At 36.6% G+C, this 19,928-nt stretch overlaps 1 protein-coding gene across 1 annotated transcript; it reads left to right on the forward strand.

The window, feature by feature from the left end:
- The first annotated feature begins 3,745 nt into the window (after nucleotides 1–3,745).
- On the forward strand, nucleotides 3,746–17,758 carry CTCFL (CCCTC-binding factor like). The gene is made up of 10 exons (XM_069798891.1): nucleotides 3,746–3,967; nucleotides 4,921–5,134; nucleotides 6,808–6,978; nucleotides 7,460–7,593; nucleotides 9,575–9,695; nucleotides 10,981–11,130; nucleotides 12,939–13,099; nucleotides 13,753–13,935; nucleotides 14,736–14,874; nucleotides 17,154–17,758. Exons 1-10 carry the CDS (start codon nucleotides 3,746–3,748, stop codon nucleotides 17,306–17,308), a joined length of 1,650 nt encoding a protein of 549 aa, XP_069654992.1. The 3' UTR covers nucleotides 17,309–17,758.
- The last annotated feature ends 2,170 nt before the right edge of the window (nucleotides 17,759–19,928 follow it).

Raw genomic sequence — 19,928 nt, forward strand, 5'->3', positions numbered from 1 at the left:
TAAATGAAACAATTATGAGCATTGGAGGTTAAATTGGGGCTTATTTGTTTGGCTTTTTTGCTTTGGTCCCCCCCTCCCCCCTTCAAGTGTACTGCAACAGTCCTGATTTACTCTTGAGTTTTGTGGACAGGTCAAAAATGTGTAAATAAATCACACTGTTATTTCTTCAGATAGTTATCTATTCTGGGCCTAATTCCAAACCCATTTAAATTGATGGCAATCCTTCTGTTGGCATCAGAGGATTGTAGTTTAGGACCTATGATAGGAAGATGGAGGTGCAAAGCATACACAATAAAGGCTGGTTATACAGCCTCTGCAGCCATGCAAAGTGATTTTCTAAAACGCAGGAAGGGAATGAAGCTGAAGACTTTGAACTGCCTTCAAGGTCAAATATGCTTTATGTTATGTGGTAATGGAGCTTTTCAAAAAGTCAGCTCCATCTAACAAGCATTAAGCATCTTAAATATTATACAAGACATTATTCAGATTTAAGACTGGTAATCTGAACAGACAATCCAATATTTTACTCATCAAAAAAGTCAGCTGTGCTGTTTATACTCGGAGGAAAATGCAGATCAGAACAAAGTTTGCTGTGTTTCCTTAGTGCAGCCAAGGGTAGACTTGACTTTGCTGATTTAGGATTTTAGTTGTCCATGTATTCACTTTCATGCACTGGTAGATTCTTATCAGCAATTTGTCTGCAATTTTGTGGCTGAATTTTGTTTCTTTATGTAACATTACTTTAGCAAGAGAGAATGTGCCTACACTGAATTTGTTATGTTCCTTATAAAATAGCCCTCACAAACAATAATTCATATTGAGCATGTTTGTACCCCCCAAAATGTAATTATGACTTAAAAAATAAAAAAGGTCCTCTGTTCTTTTCATGATAGATTTTTCATGCAGACTGTTGATCTGTTAGGAAGAAATAGACCCTTTAGAGGAGTGGATAGAAGCCTGATTGCAGTTAGAGATAGATGATGCAGTAGGCAGTACTGGTAACTGGAGACTGTATACACGATAGACCATAACGGCCATTATGGAATTGTTAACCTCTATTGTGTCAAAACGTAATTAGAAAGTGGTTGAGTTTGTAGATTGCTGATCCAAGTGGTTCCTTTAAATTCAACAAAAATGAACTGCAGGGCTATTCTGCATTTGAGTTATAAATCCTTGAAAATATCAGTTTATAATGGAAATAATGACAGACCTTTAACTGTGGCTGCATGGATGGTGCTGGTATTAATAATGCAGAAGTACAAGGCAGGACAGCTCTTGGATGCTGATGACTGTTCAAGTGCAGAAAAACTCATTAAAATGACCTAAAGGAGGTTATACTGGTATAACAACTTTTTTCCTCAGTGCCCTTCAACTATCATAATTGCATGGTATACGAAACAACTTGAAAGATTCAGAAAAGTGTAAGAAGTATAATCTTTGGCTACAGTGACCAGCAGCATAATTATATGAATATATTGTGTATTCTGCATCCTGTTCTTTCGTTCTGAGAGCCCCCAGATTCTGTAGATGATGAATAATGTGGTATCTAACTAAAATATCAGCCCTAAATTGCTGGAATACCTAGTCAACCTTAAATAATTGCTTTGGATTTGTGTTGGTTCCAAGTAACATAATAGTTATGACTAATTTGCAGTTATTAAATGTAAAAAAAATTATATTACTTTAGTATTAGGATTCTGCAGATTTGTGAATAGGAGTAGTTGTTGTCAAGGGTATTTATGGGAGTTACAGGAGCTTGCTAGCTCTAAGGATAAGACCTAGTAGGGTCAATGACCTAAAATCAGGCTTGTCATGAGATTCGTTTTTCAAGATGTGAGGGGTTTAATATTTCATGCTCACAACTTGTTACAGTGGGCCCACCAATGTACTTTTCATGGCTACATCCTTTGTGGTAATCGGAATTACTGGCTCTTCCAATGGTGCTGCATGGCACCTGCTAGCTCAGGCACCCAAACCACAGAAATAGTAATGCTATCCCTGCCTAACTCAGTGGAAAAGGGGACACGTGGTTCCTGGGTAACCAGCAGTGTTAACTGTAGCCAGAAACACACCGTATAATATTGGCTTTGTGCAAAACACCACCTCGTCTGATGCAATAGTACAACTAAACAGGCCAGCAGCATTTGCTGCTATTTTGTGCTAAGGATATTTCACAAATGCCAGTTTTAATGGGTTACTTACACAGGCGAGGAAAGCCATGAATTGGTTAGGGGTTTTGTTTTGTTTTGTTTAAAGTTCAGTATGTAGTTTAGCAGGATCTGGACCACGCTGGGCTATAGTAATTTTGCAATGTACTGTATTTTGCAATGTACTGTACTTTGCAACGCACAGAACTAATATTTAGAGATAAAGCTCCAAATCAGTCCTTTGCAATAATGTATAATAGGTATTAATAGTAAGTGGGCCTTACAAAATATTTGACGGCTGGAAATTGCTAGTCTAGAAGGGTACACAGGATTAAATGTTAAGTCTCTCAAATCGCACGAATTTACCTCAAAGACATTTTTACAATGCCTTTGGAGAACTCTTAAGTCTAAACTTCTTCTCATTGAATAACCAATCCTGGCCTAAAGTATAGTGTAATGATGCTTATATATCGCTCTACTGCCTCTGCAAACGTACTTCAGCCAATTTCGTGAAATACTTCAGCTCCCAGGGTAAGAGATGCTGCGGCAGTAGCAGTCAGCCAGCTCTTCAGTAGCACTCCAGCGACACGGCACCCAGGCTGAAGTGTTTCTGTGAGAGAAACATAGGAAGTACTTCAAATATTTTGCAAGCAGGGAAACCAATTGATCTCAGCCCTGTGGTCTCCAGCCAAGTGGGAGCAGAAGGTTAAGGGCCTACAATTAAGACCGAGAGATCTTCATCTAGGACTCGAGCACGACAAAATGGCAGGCTGCTTTTGACAGGAGGCCTCGCTGCCTAGCGGCGTGGATTTGCTGCGGTTTCGCTGAGAGGACAGGGGCTCTTCGCGGAGCATCGGGCACGGGCAGGCCTTTGGAGGTTCGCCCACCTCACGCCCTTGCACCTGGTGGGGAATTAAGAGGTGAGGAACCAGCTCTCCCCCACGGCAGACTCTGCCCACGAGTGGGCTTCCCCCCGCGCTTGCCGCTGAGGGGACGACTCCCCCCTCGGGGGTGCGGGGCCACCCGTGCCGAGGTGGACAACAGGGCTGAGCCCTTTCTCCGCCTGGCCGAGGAGCAGGGGGAGTTTGAGGGAGTGAGGGCCGGCTGGGAGGCTTTGGGAGTGGGGCGCAGGGGGTGGCAGGCGTGCTCTGGTGGTCGGCGTGCGGGAGGTCTGGGGGCAAGCAGGCCGGCGAGGTGGTTCAAGGGCTGGAGTGCGAGGCAAGGCCAGGGGCTTGTCCTGAAAGCCCGTGATTTCCCCTCGTTTTTAACCTTGCCTTTTGAACAGGTTCAGTCAGCAGCGTCTGCGGCCTTAGAGCTGGTGGAACCTTGCCCCGAAATCGGGAGTGCGGAAAAAAACGGGGACAGGAGAAGAGCGTGACGGGGACAGGATAACTGGGGTGAAGGAGAGGAGCAGTGCCAGCGAGCACGGTGTGGGACTCGACATGCAGACGGTGGCAAGCGTCCCCCCAGAGTGGTCCCTGTCTCCTGAAAAGGGTGAAAAACACTTGCTGACACTACAGACGGTGTGTCTGAAGGCAGAGGAAGAGGACTTGGAGGGAGTCTGCCAGAAAACTGCCCACCTGCAGAGGGGGGTGGCGATGGCAGCCATGGCCGGCGCAGTTGTGCTGCAGCCAGCAGTGCAGCAGGGGCAGGGTGTGCTGCACAAGGTGCCGGCAGGCATGGCTGTAAGCAGGCAGGAAGGTATCTGTGTTTTTTATGACGTAGGGATGGCACAGATTAATGTTCTGCAAGAAAAAGGGCAAGCAAACAGTTCAGAAAGCGAGCCAACAGAGAAACCACCAGACATGCTACTGATTGAGGTACAAGTTCTGGATGTGGTGAAGATGGCGATATGTTAGCTGTTAGCTTGTACTATCATGCTGTACTTCAACAGTATTTTTTCTAAGCATTCAAATTTGTTGAAGTATCTAATCCTTTGTACAGCTTTTTATAATCTCATCCCATGTTTAAAAAGGCAAACTAAAAAATTTAGCCTTTCTAGATGACTAACCTGCTGAAATTCAGACAAGCTTTTAATTCAATTTGCCAGTTTCGTGCTATTTGGTTTGACGGCCTAGATCTCTTAAGTAGCATTAGACAATTTTCCTTCTTCTGCATTAGTACAATACTGCAGTCGTCCTTAAAGCTGGATGCGTACTATAGTCTCATTTGAAATGCATTTTATTAAAAGGACATGCAAACATTGGTATTTATCCTCTGCTAACTGTTGGGTTTAGAATAATTTTTTTTTTCTTTTAAAACTCATATGCTACCCTAGATAATTTCCAAGGTATGGTCATATTTAAGTTTATCTAGTGCAAAAAGTATCACAACCTTGTTGATTGCCATATGACAAAGAAAGCATTACAATTAGGCTGCAAAAGTCCTATATTGGTTTGGTAAAAAATTGCGAGCACACTTTCTTCTTTTTTTTCCTTTTAAAAGGCAAATGTACTGAAATTAAATTTAAACTATTTTTTAAAAAGTGAGGATACAAGTGATGATGCTCTGAAACTTTGTATAAGATTTTGAAGAGCTGGGGCTCAATTTTAGTGATTGTTCACTCCCCAGTTAGGCTGCTCTATGTTAAATGCAAATTTTTTGTTGCAGTTTTGTCCATCACATTTAAGGCTGAAAATCAAATTTAATTAGTAGCTTGCATCTTGTTGATGGCTTAGTTGTTTTGCCACTAGTGACTACCTTTGATTAGGGAAGTTGTAAAACGTTTTCTTTTTTAAATAGAGATAATGATGTCATTGCATTTGAAAATAAGGTCCAGCAACTGATCCCATCTGAAGAGAGGGGAGGAAAGGAACTTTTTTTCACTCTTGGGGAAACAAAGAGTCAGAGCTGCAAAGCTAGCGATGATTTGTCAGACTCATGTGATGAAGGTAAAGAGCCCAAATATGCAACTCCATCAGGACAAACAGTTGTAAGAAATCCCAAGAATGTAAAATTTCAGATTTGTGCTCCGCATCGGAAAAAAGGTAAAAACTTAATAATATTTGTAGTTCATTTTTAGATAACATATGTTAAGTTAGATTTTGAAGTGAGGTTGAAACTTAGTATTAAGTATTCACAATGTTAATTGTTAAGTTTAGGTTAGGTTAAATCTAACTTTGTGTGGAAATTTGGAAGAAGGAATAATACCCTTCAGCCTGATGTCATCTGTGATGTGTTCAGGAGAGACTTTTTGGATGGCGTTTAGAAATTAATGGTCTTTTGAACAATATGTAGTATTTGAAACCTCCAGGGAGATTTCAAAGTTAATATTGTATAAATGCCTGTGAATAAACCTAGTAACTTACTTGGTCTTTCTTAGTTCTCTCATTCAGCTTCAAAGTGTGCTTGTTTGGGGGTTTATGGATGAGCTTAGAGTGGTTCCAAGTTGCTGGCTGAGGGTGGTGGGCAATTACCAATGCCTGTCAGTAAGGTATCTCCCAGAACCTAAGTAACAGCAAACGGCTGATTTAAGATTTTAGGAGTGTAAAAGTATGTTGCAGAAGTTAAGGACTGACTTAGAAGGGAATGGATAAGCAACTATTTCCCTAGAAACTGTGTCTACTGTAAAAGTTGGATGACATCAGTAATGTTGAAGAGTCTGTAAACGTGTGTCATAATATCTTGATATTAAGGTATCTTGGCTGAGGTTTTTAAAGTATGGATATTGTACAAATTGTTAATGTCCCTTGTTTTAGTTCCTGCATTTATAGGAAGCACATTTGAGCAGCTTTAACAAAGCTAACAGTGTTCTTTTGTGTGGGCATGAATCCACAATGAACAAATAACAATAAAGCGTTTTTGTTTGCTGTTATTGAAGTGAAGTGTTAGCTGCACATCTCTGTGTGATATAAAGCATTGTATAAAATACATTTTGGTCTCAGCATGAAAATCATTACAGAGTGTGCACTTGGGAGCCGAGACAACTGTTCTGGAAAGGCTCTTCAAATATGACGTATTTGCCATTTCGCGGTTTCAAATCTTCCTCAAAACTGAAAGTGTTGCACGTTTACTCTTAACTTGTTAATCTCCAAAGAAATTCATTACTGCTGTGCCATTAACTTGGAAATGTTATGTAATCCAGAAAGCATAACTTTATTCTATGACTCCTTCAAGGAATTGATCTTTCTTTCCTCAAATTCAACTAATAATTTTAAAGAGGCTTTTATATCCTGATGTTTTTTACATACACTTTATGGATTCAGGACTACTAGAAAGCTGAGAATAGCTTAACCTGCCATTTCCAAATCTTTGAACAGGCTTACTTAGTACTAATTATACAGTTGCCATCAAGAAGTGTGCTGCACAGGTTCTGAGTGCCTTGATGAACCATGTCTGAATGGTACTATCAAGAGAGGAAGTTTCATCCTGTCTTGGAGATGAAAGCTAGGCTAGGAGTTAGGTTTCCTGGGATTAGGTTCTAAACTGTGTCACTAACACATGGCACTATTTTCTGGGCAAATTACTTAAGTCTTAAATAGATACAATAATTTCTGACAGCTTGATTTTTTGTAATGTATTTTGAAGTTCTTTTATGTAGAAGTATGAAGTAGTTTTACCCAAAGTAGAGGAACTATATTGAAATTGGTACTATTTTTTGAAAAAGTCAAGTCATTATTTTGTGGCTTGTACGATCTAAATTATGTCTTTGTTCCCATAGGAGAAAAAGCAGTTTTCAGCTGTGGCTTGTGCACGTTCACCTCACTTAGAATATCAAGTCTTAATCGTCATGTGAAAACCCATTCTGATGAGAAACGTCATGTGTGTCACCTCTGCCTTAAGGCTTTTCGTACAGCTACTCTCCTGCATAACCATGTGAATGTACATACAGGTATCTAATGTGTGAAAATGCTTAATTTTATATGTTGTCTGCAAAATTTAATTAACGTGCAAATGACTTTGTCTTAGAGCTGTATTCTGTGATAATTTTCTGCTCAGAAGTTTTTCTGATTTTGTTTGGAGTTCCACACAGAAAAGACATGGTCTGTAGTTAGTAACTCTCTGTGTGTGTATTCATTTATTTTGTTAAATACCATTCTAAAAATTTTTGTCAGCTGAATAGTGACTTCACTTGTGTCTGATTCCTATGTGCATAATAGATTTTTTTTGTGATGTTTTCATTTGCTATATAACCATATGAAGCAAATTGATAAATCGTGTTTATAATAAACTTCTGGTGTACATTTATTGTATACAAAACCTCAGAATCTCAGAAGACACTCTATTAAAAAATTGTGCATGTTGATTTAAGGCAGACAAATCATACCATTGTGTTGTTAAACAAAATTCTAAGAAACAGTATATTCTTACAGGGACCAGACCCTATAAGTGCAATGACTGTGATATGGCATTTGTGACCAGTGGTGAGCTTTCACGGCACAGGCGTTACAAGCACACTTTAGAAAAACCTTTCAAGTGTTCAGTGTGTAAATATTCTAGTGTAGAAGTAAGTACAGCCTTACTGAATCTTTTGGGAGAGTTTGTAGGCTTTCATATACTAAGATTTTAATGTACTGTCAAGTTAATAACATTTTTGCACAGATTTTTAACCTCGCAAATTTTCTGCTGAATTGGGACCTACCTGTGCGTATATCGTACTGTCTATGCCATCCTTGGTTATTGTCAGATTTCTATATGAGATCAACTCAGTATGTTACAGAGGTAGTTGCAGATGTCAAGCTACAGTATTAATACTTGGCTTGTGATGCGGACGTATATGTGCGTTCTGAATTAGGAGGAATGGCCAAACTTGTGGTTCCTGTAATACTTAAATACTGTGAAAGAGGACTGTAGAGACCCTAAAGGTAGGGAGATCTGCTGGATCCCAGGAATCAGTGGCCCACATATAATAACTTCAAAGCAAAGACCACCGGTCTCTGCTAATGGCCTTGGACCACACTGATGGGTTGAATTTGTCTGCTGTGTTACTGCAGTGTTACTGCAGTGTTACTGCAAGATAGCTGATTACTAAAACTTTATGGTGACATGCATTTCATTTGTATGCACATCTTTTCATCCCCATTGCCCCTCAAAAAAGGAATAAGTAATCTGAATTCCTTGAGTCCTTACTTTGTCCATGTAGTAGTATTTATAAATTAGTTGCTTCAAATTAGTATTTGTACCATTATTTAGCTTTTTGAAACTAGTTACGTTTTAAGGGCATTTTCTTTTTTATTATGCTAAAATTACTGCTGGACAATGTGTTTGTGTGAATTTGATCCTACAAAAGCATACTTGGTCCTCCTTTATACTTAATTCCATAAACTGTAGGACAAGACTGGCTAATGTCTAAAATAAAGCTCGTGTATTGTGTTTATATGCTTGATGATGTTTGGTTTTTTTACAGGATTGAAATTTTCTTAATCTAGAAATAAAAAAATTAGAGACTGCCTAAGGGTTCACTTGGAAAAAATAGGCTTTCAGTTATGCACCTGTGATTGAATCACTGTCACAGTCACCTATGATTGAATCACTGTCACAGTTTAATGGATATTCAATATCTAAATTTTTTATGTGCTGTGTCCAGACCTAAAGCTGTAAGCAAGCCTGAACTTTATTCCACACACCATATCTTATTAATTAGTTTTTGGATACTTTGCATCTTTAAAAACCTTGTCAGTTTATATTAAAGTATCCTATTCTTTCCTTTGTTCTTATAAGGAAGTATTTGGTAGTCATTGCTGTTGCAGAACTCTCACTAATATTGCTGTAAGTTTTACCTGAATGAGGGTTGCTGAAGGACCCCCCTACTAATACCATGCATATGATTTGACTTTTGTATAGCAAAGACTGGCAATCATGTTTAATTTTATTTAAGTGAATAGTGTTGTAGATTTGAATGGATCTAGCAGTGAATTCATTAAGTATGTTTATAAATGGAGGAATTGAACATTAGGTAACTTAGCTTACATACCTACAATATTTATGTAGAACATGTCACAAGAACAGTATAAAAAGTAGAATGAATTAAACTTTTGCAGTTTTCACTGCTTCATTGGGACTTGAAGGCGAATAAAGGCTGTGGTTAATAAGTTTGGTCTTTCATTTATTTTCCTGAGTCTTTTTAAAGAATTTTATGTTTGGCATATCCAAGTAACCTGAAGGTATTAGGTAGCCCCTTCAGCTGATTTAAAAATTCTAGCTTTTATGTTCTTACTATAAAATTACTCCTTTTGCTTATGTTGACACTAACATGAAAGTAAGATCATCTGGGGAAAAAGTACAGAAATGTTACCTAAAACCACAACAGGCTGATTGTACAGAAAAAACGGGGCATGGGGTGGGGGTGGGGGTGGGAGAGTACTAATTCGGGAATTGATGCAATACTTAAAATTGCAATAGATGTATTTTGTAAAATTGCTTATATTTTAATTGATTATGTCTCTAATGTAAATGTTACTGCAGCAAATTTCTTGGTTTTATACTAGGCAAGCAAAATGAAACGACATATTCGCTCACATACAGGAGAGCGTCCTTATGCCTGTGACCTTTGCAGTTATGCTAGCAAGGATGCATATAAACTGAAAAGGCACATGATAACTCATTCAGGTAGGACTCTAATGTAATGATCAAGTTTATGTCCTTAGGCCCTTAACATTCATAGGGTTAGAGTGATCTAATTTCAGCCTCTAAATTAGCACTTTTAAAATTTGTGATTTTGAGTAAAAATGTGCCTGAAAAACATGTTCTCTTTAAATTTTCTTGATTTGGCTATTGGAAGTCTAGCTGTACAGTGTTAGTAGTTACAGTCTTGCTGTTTTTCCTAAACTCTTTTTATCTTAGAAAAATATTTCATTTATGTGGTCTTTTTTTCTGTGGATCAAGTTGTCACTTTTATTTCTCAATTAGTTAATTTTATATGGAGATGTATCTGATGGGAAAGTTTAAAATGTCTGTTCAAAACATGGACATCGTTGTGGCCCCAAATTGCTAGTAACTAATTTGGTCAGCAAAGAATTAAATTGTTTTAACATTGAAAGCAGTGCATTCCAACCATGGCTCTGTAATGTGCATGCCTTCTGAGAAGGCAGTTAATATCTGTCATATACTTCAGGGTTTAACTTGGCTCAATTATGATATGTAATGTAGGTTATGATTACTGTTTTAGTCTGAATCGGAGTGTGAGAATGTGGTTTGAATCAAATCTTCCAAATATCCCCATTTACCATGCTTTGGTTCATATCTTGAGGCAGTTTGGTGCAATTAAACTGAATTCTTTTTTAATGAGAGTCCAACCAGAAGAGTCCAAGAGACTTAGTCCACAGAACCAGTCTGGAGTTGGTTCAAAATCTGTGTGCATGTTGGGTCCTCAATACTAGCTGTTTCTTTCTTATTAGACTGTGTCAATTGCCAATGTTGATGTAATTTTTGATGATATTCACACCTCCTGACTTTCTGGGGAAGAAAGGCAAGAAAATAATTTACTGCTTTCTCTTCCACCATTATCAATGACTGGTGTTGAATCACTTTACCATGATGTTGTTACAGCTGTTAACTTTCTCTCCTTGCACATTTGAGGATAATTCTGCATTTTTGTACATTAAATATTCAAGACAGAATAGAATATAATTAAAATAATTCCTGATTAATAGTCTAGAATTATATTAATGGCTTTATGCTTCATCAGTTTGACTCGCAGATTCTGGAAGCCGAGTTTTTGCATTGTAATCAGCTATGTAAACTTGTTTAGCCTTTTGTTCATTGTCAACTAATAGGAACATTTTGGTTGGTCTGGAGACTGTTGCTGTTAGAACATGGATGTTGAGATCTGTGGGAATTTTGCATTTGTATGTAGAGTTTCTAAGCATATGTTATTTTAATATGTTTTTAATAGGTGAAAAACCCTATGAATGTTATGTTTGCCAGGCCAAATTCACTCAAAGTGGTACCATGAAAATCCATATTTTACAGAAGCATGGAGAAAATGTGCCAAAATACCAGTGTCCACATTGTAGTACCTTTATTGCACGAAGAAGTGACTTGGGTGAGTTTAAAGGAAAAAATTGAAAATTAAATGTAGAGATAATTAGAGGTTAAATCTCTGATTTTCACTGCTTACAATGATATGAAATAGGTTATATATGACTTTATGTCATTACAGAATATTTCTATGGAAAATGTATTCATTGTTTTACAGGTAAGTTCCTCCTGCAAGGAGATGTGGTGACATCTTGTGGTTGATCTTTTAATTTGTTTAAAATGCAAAGTAGCAAACATTCAGTTGGGGTTTTTTTTGCGTAACACCTGTGGCATTGTGATCTTCTGTTTTGCAGTAAGAAGATACCTCACAAAAATATATGTCCAGGTTGTATTGAAAAGTTTTTTCTCAAAGCCACAGAGACCAGTTAGCTCTGTATAAAGCCATTTTAGTTCTTGCATTCTGTTTCTTTTTCAGCTCTATTTAAAATGTGTATATGCATCTAGCTATATGAGAAACTAAATAGATTGAATGTTTTAGTATATATGTTTTTTGCATATACCAAATCAGCTTTTACCTCTTAATCTAAAATTGTACTGCGTGTTTAGTTGCTGAGTGCATTTTCCGTGTAATTTAAAGAAATACATGTAATTGCATTAGTTAGTAAAGTGCAATTTAACTTTTCAGTCAGAGTTCATCAGTCCAGCAGACAATGGTTTTACTATGCTTCAAGCATTCAAAACTCTTAGAATTCTAAATTCTGTTACATCAATGTTAAAGATTATTTTCGGGCTATATAACATTCATGAACCATTGAAGGTGATACAATAAACTCAAATGTCTTTTTGCTAGTTGGGGTCTTTTCCCAGAATGCAAAGAACAAACCACTGCATAAGTTCGTCTTCATTCTGTATGCAGAAAGTGGAATTTTTTGCTTTGCCGTCAGTATCAAACAGTACTGATATACAGATTGATACTGAAAATATAAATTAAAATTGTAATTGTAACTGAAAATATAAATTAAAATTTTTCCTTGTACAAACCACAGTTCTTGAAATACAAGCTGTCATGATTTTCTGGGAATTTTATATACTAAATTTTTAAACTACTCTTCTTTGCAACAGTACTTGCTTCAAGTACCAGTAAAGTTGTCCCTATCCATACATTTCATATGTAAATTCATCTTCTTTTCTAGGAAGAAAATGTTTTTGTACAGATGAGAGTTTTATTAATAAATCAGTGTATTAGAAATATAGCATATTTGCTGTATTTGAGGCAAATTACCAACAAAACCTATATAAAATTTTAAGTTTCCAGAAAGATATGAAAAAGCTGTATTGAAAAAATATTTAGACATAGAAAGATACATTTAGCATCTATTTATATTTTCAAATAAAGATACCATTGAAGTCTATTAAATATTTGAAGCTAGAAGTGGAATTGTTATTTACATGCATACAATTTCTTTGTTCATTTATTTTTACACTTTTAATTTTAATATTGTAAATACTAATTTGAGTAGCATTTTCAAATTCGTTTTTGTGTATAGACAAAAGCAGGCAGTTACCATAATTTTTGAAAGGATTTGATTTGTTAAATGATTTCCACTGAAATCAGTAAGATTTAGGCTTATAACTCCTTAATTTCTCTGGAAAGTTACAACATCTTGCTGCAACTTCAGTTATCTTAAACTAATTTGAAAAATTGTCTATTTGGCGATTTTACCCCTACTGCAGAGGACACAGAAGGTTCTTTTTTGTGTTTTCCTCTATGATGTATGAATTACTGAGGGCTATGCACAGTCTAACTCCTGTTCAAAATTGTGGAAATCAAAAATTTACCACTAAAATTAGTTGCTTTTAATAACTGTTCAGGTATACACTTGCGAAATCTGCATTCCAACATGGCAGTGGCAATTAAATGCAGTTACTGTGAAGCTGTTTTTCATGAGCGCTATGCTTTTACTCAGCACAAGAAGACTCATAGAAATGAAAAAACCTTCAAATGTGATCAGTGCAGCTACGCATGTAAGCAGGTATTTAAGTTCACCGAAAAATTATTGCTTACTCAAGTGATGGTTTGGCAAGGTAGTGTTGGCTTTGGGGTTATATTTACCTTAAGAAGATAAAAACTTTTGTGACTGAAATCTAATTAAAACAGTGTAGTTATATTTATCTGCAAGATAAATGGTTCACAAATAACCAGTAAAATTGAAAAGCTGGAAACTCTGAGGGTATCTTCCTGATAAATCTTTTGCACATGAACTGCTTAGATGTATAAAGTAAAAGCAATCGCTTTCGGTGACATTGTGATGAGAACAAAATAAAATATTCGCGCCTTAAATGTGATTTTTCAGTGGTGTCACAGAATAAATTCAGTCTGAACTGAAAATTTTATTTTAAAGAATACAGTTAGGGTAGCATTGCTTTGGCCTTGGTATATTGGAATGTACCATTGCTCCGTTCTGATTATTTTCTCTGCTAACCTTAATAAGGTTAGGAGGAAAACCTCTGACCTTCTCGCAAGTCAGTGGGCAGTATCCCAATGTGTTCTTCAGCAGCTGCCTACAGTGGAGGATGATTAAGGAGTCTGTGCAACATCCTTGCCCTTTTCTGTGTGCCTGTGTGGTTTTTTGAACATGTGTCACAGAGCTGGATAGTTACATTACAGATATTTTCCTTGTTTCAGGAGCGACGCTTAACTGTACATAAACGAACCCATTCTGGTGAGAAGCCCTTCACTTGCTCCTACTGCAGCAAAAGCTTTCAACGGAAGCAGCTTCTCACTCTTCACTTTAGGAAGACCCATGACTCTAATATTAAGCCTAGAGTTTATGAATGCCCTAAATGTGGTAAGGGCTATTCACTCTGGGTAAGATACTTCCTTTTAAGGAATCTCAGTGGAGTTATCTTTAGCTAAGTATTGCAGATCATAGTGTCACAAAGGACTGAGAGTAAAAAGCAGTGTACTGGCTGGAGTGTTAACTCCTTAATGCTAAGCCAGCACAACTTGTTTGTTTTCTTTCTGAAACCTTACATTGAATGACTAATAAAGAACTTTACAGTAGTCCCCTTTAGGTAGAAAATACCTGCCACACCATATTTTCAGGGTTGGTACTGGTTTGTACAATCCAATATTGAAGGTACTAATGTTTAGTACAGTAGTCTTTTTAAAACAAATAAAAAGGCAATGTGGAGGTATGAATTTTAAGGCAAATTAAAGAACTTGGAAAGATAATTGAAGTGAAAGGGTGCTAGGACCAGTTCAGCAAGAAAAGTAAGAAATTATTATTCACTACTTCAAAACCATATGCAGTGAGAACATATATCTGGTTTTGGGTTAACTGTGCACACTTTAGTGCACACTAAAGTAAATGTAAGCTTTTTTCCACATACAGATTTTACATGTAAAACTTTATTGCTTATCCAGGAACCAGAAAATGATAAATTTGATTTTATACCCACCAAATGGCAATGTTCTGTTAAAGCAGAATTTTAATATGCATTCTGGAAAATCTTCAGGAGTTTTATGGAGGTTGTTAACTAAGTCAGCCTTTCACTTAGTGTTCCAAAATTTGTCTGTCACAACCATATTTGTTTTTTGTGTGTGTGTTAAATTGCTTACATACATTAATATTTGATTCATCTATTTATGCTTCATTATGCTAACAGAATAATATGCATAAGCATGCTGAAAATTGTGGATTGGTGAGGGCAAAAACTGCTACACCCAGAAAAAGAAGCAAAGGCAAAAATAAAACCCATGAGAACCCAAAGCGTGTTAAGCAAGAAGCTTATAATCAGCGAATAAGTTAGAATTTAATCATGTAAATTAGAATCAAGACTGAAAGGCTAAGGCAGTAAATCTCCCCTGCTGTTTAATTACTGTTTCACAATGAAGCTAATTTAAGTGCTAATAATGGACAAATACTTCAGAATAGTCTTTATTGTGTGTCAGAATTTTTTGTCATCTGCGTTGGGTCATTGCTCAGGTACTCATTCTGGGACTTTTATTCCCTTGCTCCTGCAAATGTCTTCCTAAACTCCCTGCTTAGCAATGCTTACAAATGCATTTTTCTTTTCCCTCTTACAAATTCCCTTTTCCTTTATAAAGGAAGATGAAATACATCATTACTGAGTTGAGCCACAGAAAGTTTTCTTAAGAGCTCATGATTTATAATACGCTGCTTTAATACAGACCAGATTGAAAACTTTTCAATTTCAGAACTCAGACTGCATGTTAATCACAAAAGATCTAGCACACCTTAATAAAAAAATTGTTCATCTTCTTTCTCTCGTACTTAGACCAGATAGTGATCAAATAATAATAAAAATGCTACTGATTTAAATAGCTAGCATCATTCTTCTGTCATACTGCAGAGGTGATCAGGCCAGTTTATAAAGCTCTTGGTTCAGTATGTCTGTGCAATCAGAAACTCACTTGTAATTACTTAAAGTTACTCATTGTGGATAGCTCTTGAGCACTGAGCGTTTATTCTGTAAACTTCAATACAAACCAAAAGATGGTCCATAGTTTATCTCTTTCCTTCTCTCTTCTGCTTCCTCATCTATTCTCACTACATTAAGATTCCCAGGAAGTGAGTAAGTTCAGGTTTTGGCAGACCAAAATGGTAGACTAATTAGTCAGTTATGTCTTGTCAGCAAGAATTCCACAGCAATAAGTGAAGTGCCTTTTCTATCTGGGTTATGCTAGTACATTCCTGATACAGTCATTTATGTTTTATCTTATTTGCAACTCTAAAAACGTATGGAGTATTTTTTTTATTCTCTCAAATAAACCTTAGCCTGTTACCACATAGGTAGTAATATTCTAGTAGTTTCACCTTACAGTCTAAATTTGACCCAAAGGAGGTGTCTTCCTTTATGTGCATTTCTGTTGAATTAGACAAAGCACAATGTGCAATATTCAGTTAGGTCAGGCCGTGGGCAGGAACCCTGTATCCTCATGCATCCTGCCTTCCCTTTGTCTGTTTGATCTAATGCTGAATCTCTGCATTGTTGCAGGGTGAGAGCTGGTCATTTGTTTCTGAGGTCACCTTCAGGGCCACCAGGGCCAAAAAAATAGCTTTGCCTGACCAGAATATCCTGTCATTTTTTGCCCCTCTGCTTCCTAGATGCTGTTTGAAACCCATGGTAGTCTCCTTGATAGCATTCTTCAGGTGATTTTTATGGAGTAAGGGACAAGAATGGAGATACATCTAAGGCCTAGGTGTCCTAAAACCTTGTATTTTGGTATCTACAAATTGTATCTACACTGATTTGTGGCCAGTGACACTGATAAAATTTGACATAGTGAAAAGAAGAAATGTTGGAGCTTTTCTGAATCTAATGAATATATATCAGCAGCTGAGTTTACATTAGCATTGACACTTCTGTTTTCACTGGTAAGGCTGTAATGGTATGGTTAGAGAGAAATGTTACAGCTGCAGTGTTTATGTTTTTGCAATAATTAGATTTTGCAGTTTATTAATGTTTTGCTACGTGCAAACAATTTCTTTTCAGTTTCTTGCAGATACCTTCATCTGGAAGCTTGATTTTCTAGAGCTAAGACAATGTGTCTTTAGATGTTGTTCATGGAAATAGTCAGTCCCTTAACTGACTCACACAAATATAAGAAATTTCTGTGCTGGTTCCAGAAGGCTTTTCCCCAAAGTTGACAGTTGCGAGTGTATATCGCTGTTCACTTCTTGCACAACTTGGAAGGGCCTGTGGGATCCTGTATGTGGCTTTACAAAACATTACTTGTGAGACTGGTGCTGTCAATGATTTGCTGTCCCTAATAATTAAAAAAGAAAGTGCATGTATATGAGAATTGAATTTCTAGTTAAATAATGCTTAGTTTTCCTGTGATAAGAATACCATGGGTACTACTCACTAACATGGCTCGTAATGTAATATTCAACATAAAGTATATTCATTCTCCAAATAAACTGTAAGATAAAAGATACACTGTTGTTATATATTGACAGTATTTTCTCCACTAAATTAAATTGCCTGTTTGTTAAGTTTATTGAAATATTTACTTGTCTTTCTGGTTAATCACCACAATATTTAATTTTTTTTGCAAAGTTGACCTGGAATCGTTCCAAGATGTCTCCACTGTGAAAAATGAACATTGTGCCAGTGAGATTGTTCCTGTTTTAGATGGAATAGAAACAGCAGCTCCGAGAGAACAGAAAACAGAAATGACTTGTGAAATGATTCTCAACATGATGGACAAATAATGCACAAACAGACTCTGGTCTTCCCTGTTTTCACTGGTTGTAACTGACCAGTTCAAAGTGTGTAACTACGTCCAGTTAGAAAGCTAGAAAAGACGCTGATTGAAAGCTGTTGAAGCCCTTCTGTGCTTGCTTTTCTTCTTGTTGCAATTTCTACTGTGTGACCTAAATAACATTGCTAAAGTGTGAAAGTTATAGGGAACCTTCACCTGTTTTATTACATATGTGTAATAACAGAATGAAGAAAAAATTAGCTAATTTCACAGTAATTTACGAAAAAGTAGATAGGTTTGTTTCACCTTGCATTTCATTTTTCTTCCAGATTCACTCATAGAATTGCATACTGATCTGAAGCAAATTTATTCCTCAGTAGGTCTATAGAATTGAGAGCTGCATGAACTTCAGTCTCTTTGTACTTTCCTGAGGTGAGCATATGAAAGGCAATGATTTTTTAATGCAAAGAACATTTACTAAATCTCCTTTCTGCAAACACATTCGTTTCTAATAGAATTCATGATGCTAAAATACAGTTTTGTGCTAAAAAAGCGCAGGATTTTATGCCCCATAGTTCTAGTAATTATTTAATGTTATTAGCTCCGTTCTCTTTTCCCAGTGGTTTTCAATAGGTATAATGTTATTCTCTTCAGAAGACTTCCTTTAGTTTTACATCAGCATGGAAAATAGTGGCAGAAGCAGATCCCTTACTTTTTGGCTTGTTGTTAGAATATTAAGTTCCTGCAAGTTTGGGGATGTGGTTTCACAGCTGGATCATGCTTCCTGTCCCGTCTTTTTCCCCCATGTCCTGGGCATAATTTTCTTCCCTGTTTCAGCTCTAGCAACTCTACAGGGGTAGGGTCAGTTGGATCAGCATGCAGATCTAATTAGAAACTAATCTTTTCTCTTCTCTTAGTTGTGGTCAGATGAATTAGCTGGACAGACATAGAGCTGCACAATCATTAAGAGTTGACAAAAAAGAAGCAGCAGCAGTGTGTGCTGGTGTCAGAAAAGTGTGCAGGACCACCCCTTTTCTGGGAATGCATAACTTTCTGTCACCTTAAGCTATTTTTAGAGTGCAGGTGGTAGCTGTTTCCATCCTCTCTCTTTCCCCTTCAAACAGCCTTCTTGCAAGTGTTTCCATGTAGGACTGTGATCATACATGTAGCACTAGGTCCAAAACACACCCATGACTTCAATTTTAATTAGGTCTTCAATAAAGCACACTTGTATTATTTAGGAAAGCTAGTGTTTATAGTACATTTAAGAGTCAGAGAAATTTTAACTGTCAAATACAATTCTCTGACTTCTTTTAGGTTATAAGAACTACTGATTTTACTGCTCTAATTAATAATTACTATAGTTAGAGTAATTACAGTAAGTCCTATTGATTTTTATGATTAGTTACAATGATCACAATTGCCATTTATGCACTGTTAGCTCATTTTTTTGTAATTTATAATTAATACTTGGAAACCTGTTCATAAAATCTTAAATACTTTTAAAATATTCATCTTTAATGCTGCTATTCTTATGTTACGTTTCATTATAAATAAGCACCAGCATTAACAACCAATTTTAATAATACCAGGTCATATAACAAGTAAATAATTTGAATTAAATTGCCAAACTCTTATCCTAATTTCAAGAGTAATGTCTGTGTTGAACTTCATTATAAGTATGATACAGAATTTGACCAGCATAAAATTTTTTGGGTTTGCATGTTGAGCAAGCTATGTTTGCTAGTTATGCTGATGGGGTCAGGGGTAGTAAATTCTGCTGTGTGCTGTGCTTTCCAAATGAGCTGCAGTCTGAGATCTAAATACTGGAACTTTCAACTTCTGTTACTTCAAAAAGTCTGTTAAAAATGAAAGCTTAGTTTTTGCCAGTTAGTATATTAAATTAACAGCTTTATACTATACTTGATAACATGTCTACATGCCTGTTCTACTAGGATAACTTTTTAAATTCAGCAGCTGTTCTGCTGTTAATATGGCCCAAACCAATGGCGTGCTTAGGAGCTTTAACTGTCACACAATGTCTTAGGTATCTCCATGCACGTGGCAAGGAGATAAGGATGTCAGTATTAGAAAGAGGTACTTGCTGTCTTACAAGAGTAAATGATCCCATTTTAGAAGATATAGATCACTCCGCACTAAAAGGCCTCAAGGCCTTAACCAATCAGCTCAATCAAATATATGAACAGGAATGTCTACTTTGGTAATAGAAACCTTATTCAGTTTTGTAGCGTATGCTTTTAGCAGTCACTGAGAAGGCAGTGTATTTGAATTTATCAAAATTACTCATTGGTTTTGTCCTTTCGTTATAGTGGTGTTATTTGGGTGTTTAATAAAGGTTCATAATTATTGTTTTGTGTCCGTTTTCATAATGGTAATATTTATCCAGGTTTAGTAAGGTAATAATTTGTTCTGGCTGCCTTATCAATCACAGGACTTAAGAATACTTCTGTGCATGATAATTGCTTAAATAATATTGTTGACTTTTTTCTTCTTGTGCTGTTTCCATTTGTGTCATAGATTCTAAGCAGCAGATTTCTTTGTTAAAATTCATTTCAGAAGTTGTATAAATTACTTGATCAATTTTCTGAATATGTGCTGACATCTAAAAA

The sequence above is a fragment of the Haliaeetus albicilla genome, chromosome 2 (assembly GCF_947461875.1).
Source record: "Haliaeetus albicilla chromosome 2, bHalAlb1.1, whole genome shotgun sequence".
Classification (NCBI taxonomy): domain Eukaryota; kingdom Metazoa; phylum Chordata; class Aves; order Accipitriformes; family Accipitridae; genus Haliaeetus; species Haliaeetus albicilla.

Bases quoted from the DNA above. Each gene is read 5' to 3' on its own strand.
- CTCFL (XM_069798891.1), top strand. From the start codon at position 3,746: ATGGCAGCCATGGCCGGCGCAGTTGTGCTGCAGCCAGCAGTGCAGCAG. The intron at 5,135-6,807 runs GTAAAAACTTAA...TTGTTCCCATAG, and splicing joins TGCTCCGCATCGGAAAAAAG to GAGAAAAAGCAGTTTTCAGC. The intron at 6,979-7,459 runs GTATCTAATGTG...ATATTCTTACAG, and splicing joins CCATGTGAATGTACATACAG to GGACCAGACCCTATAAGTGC.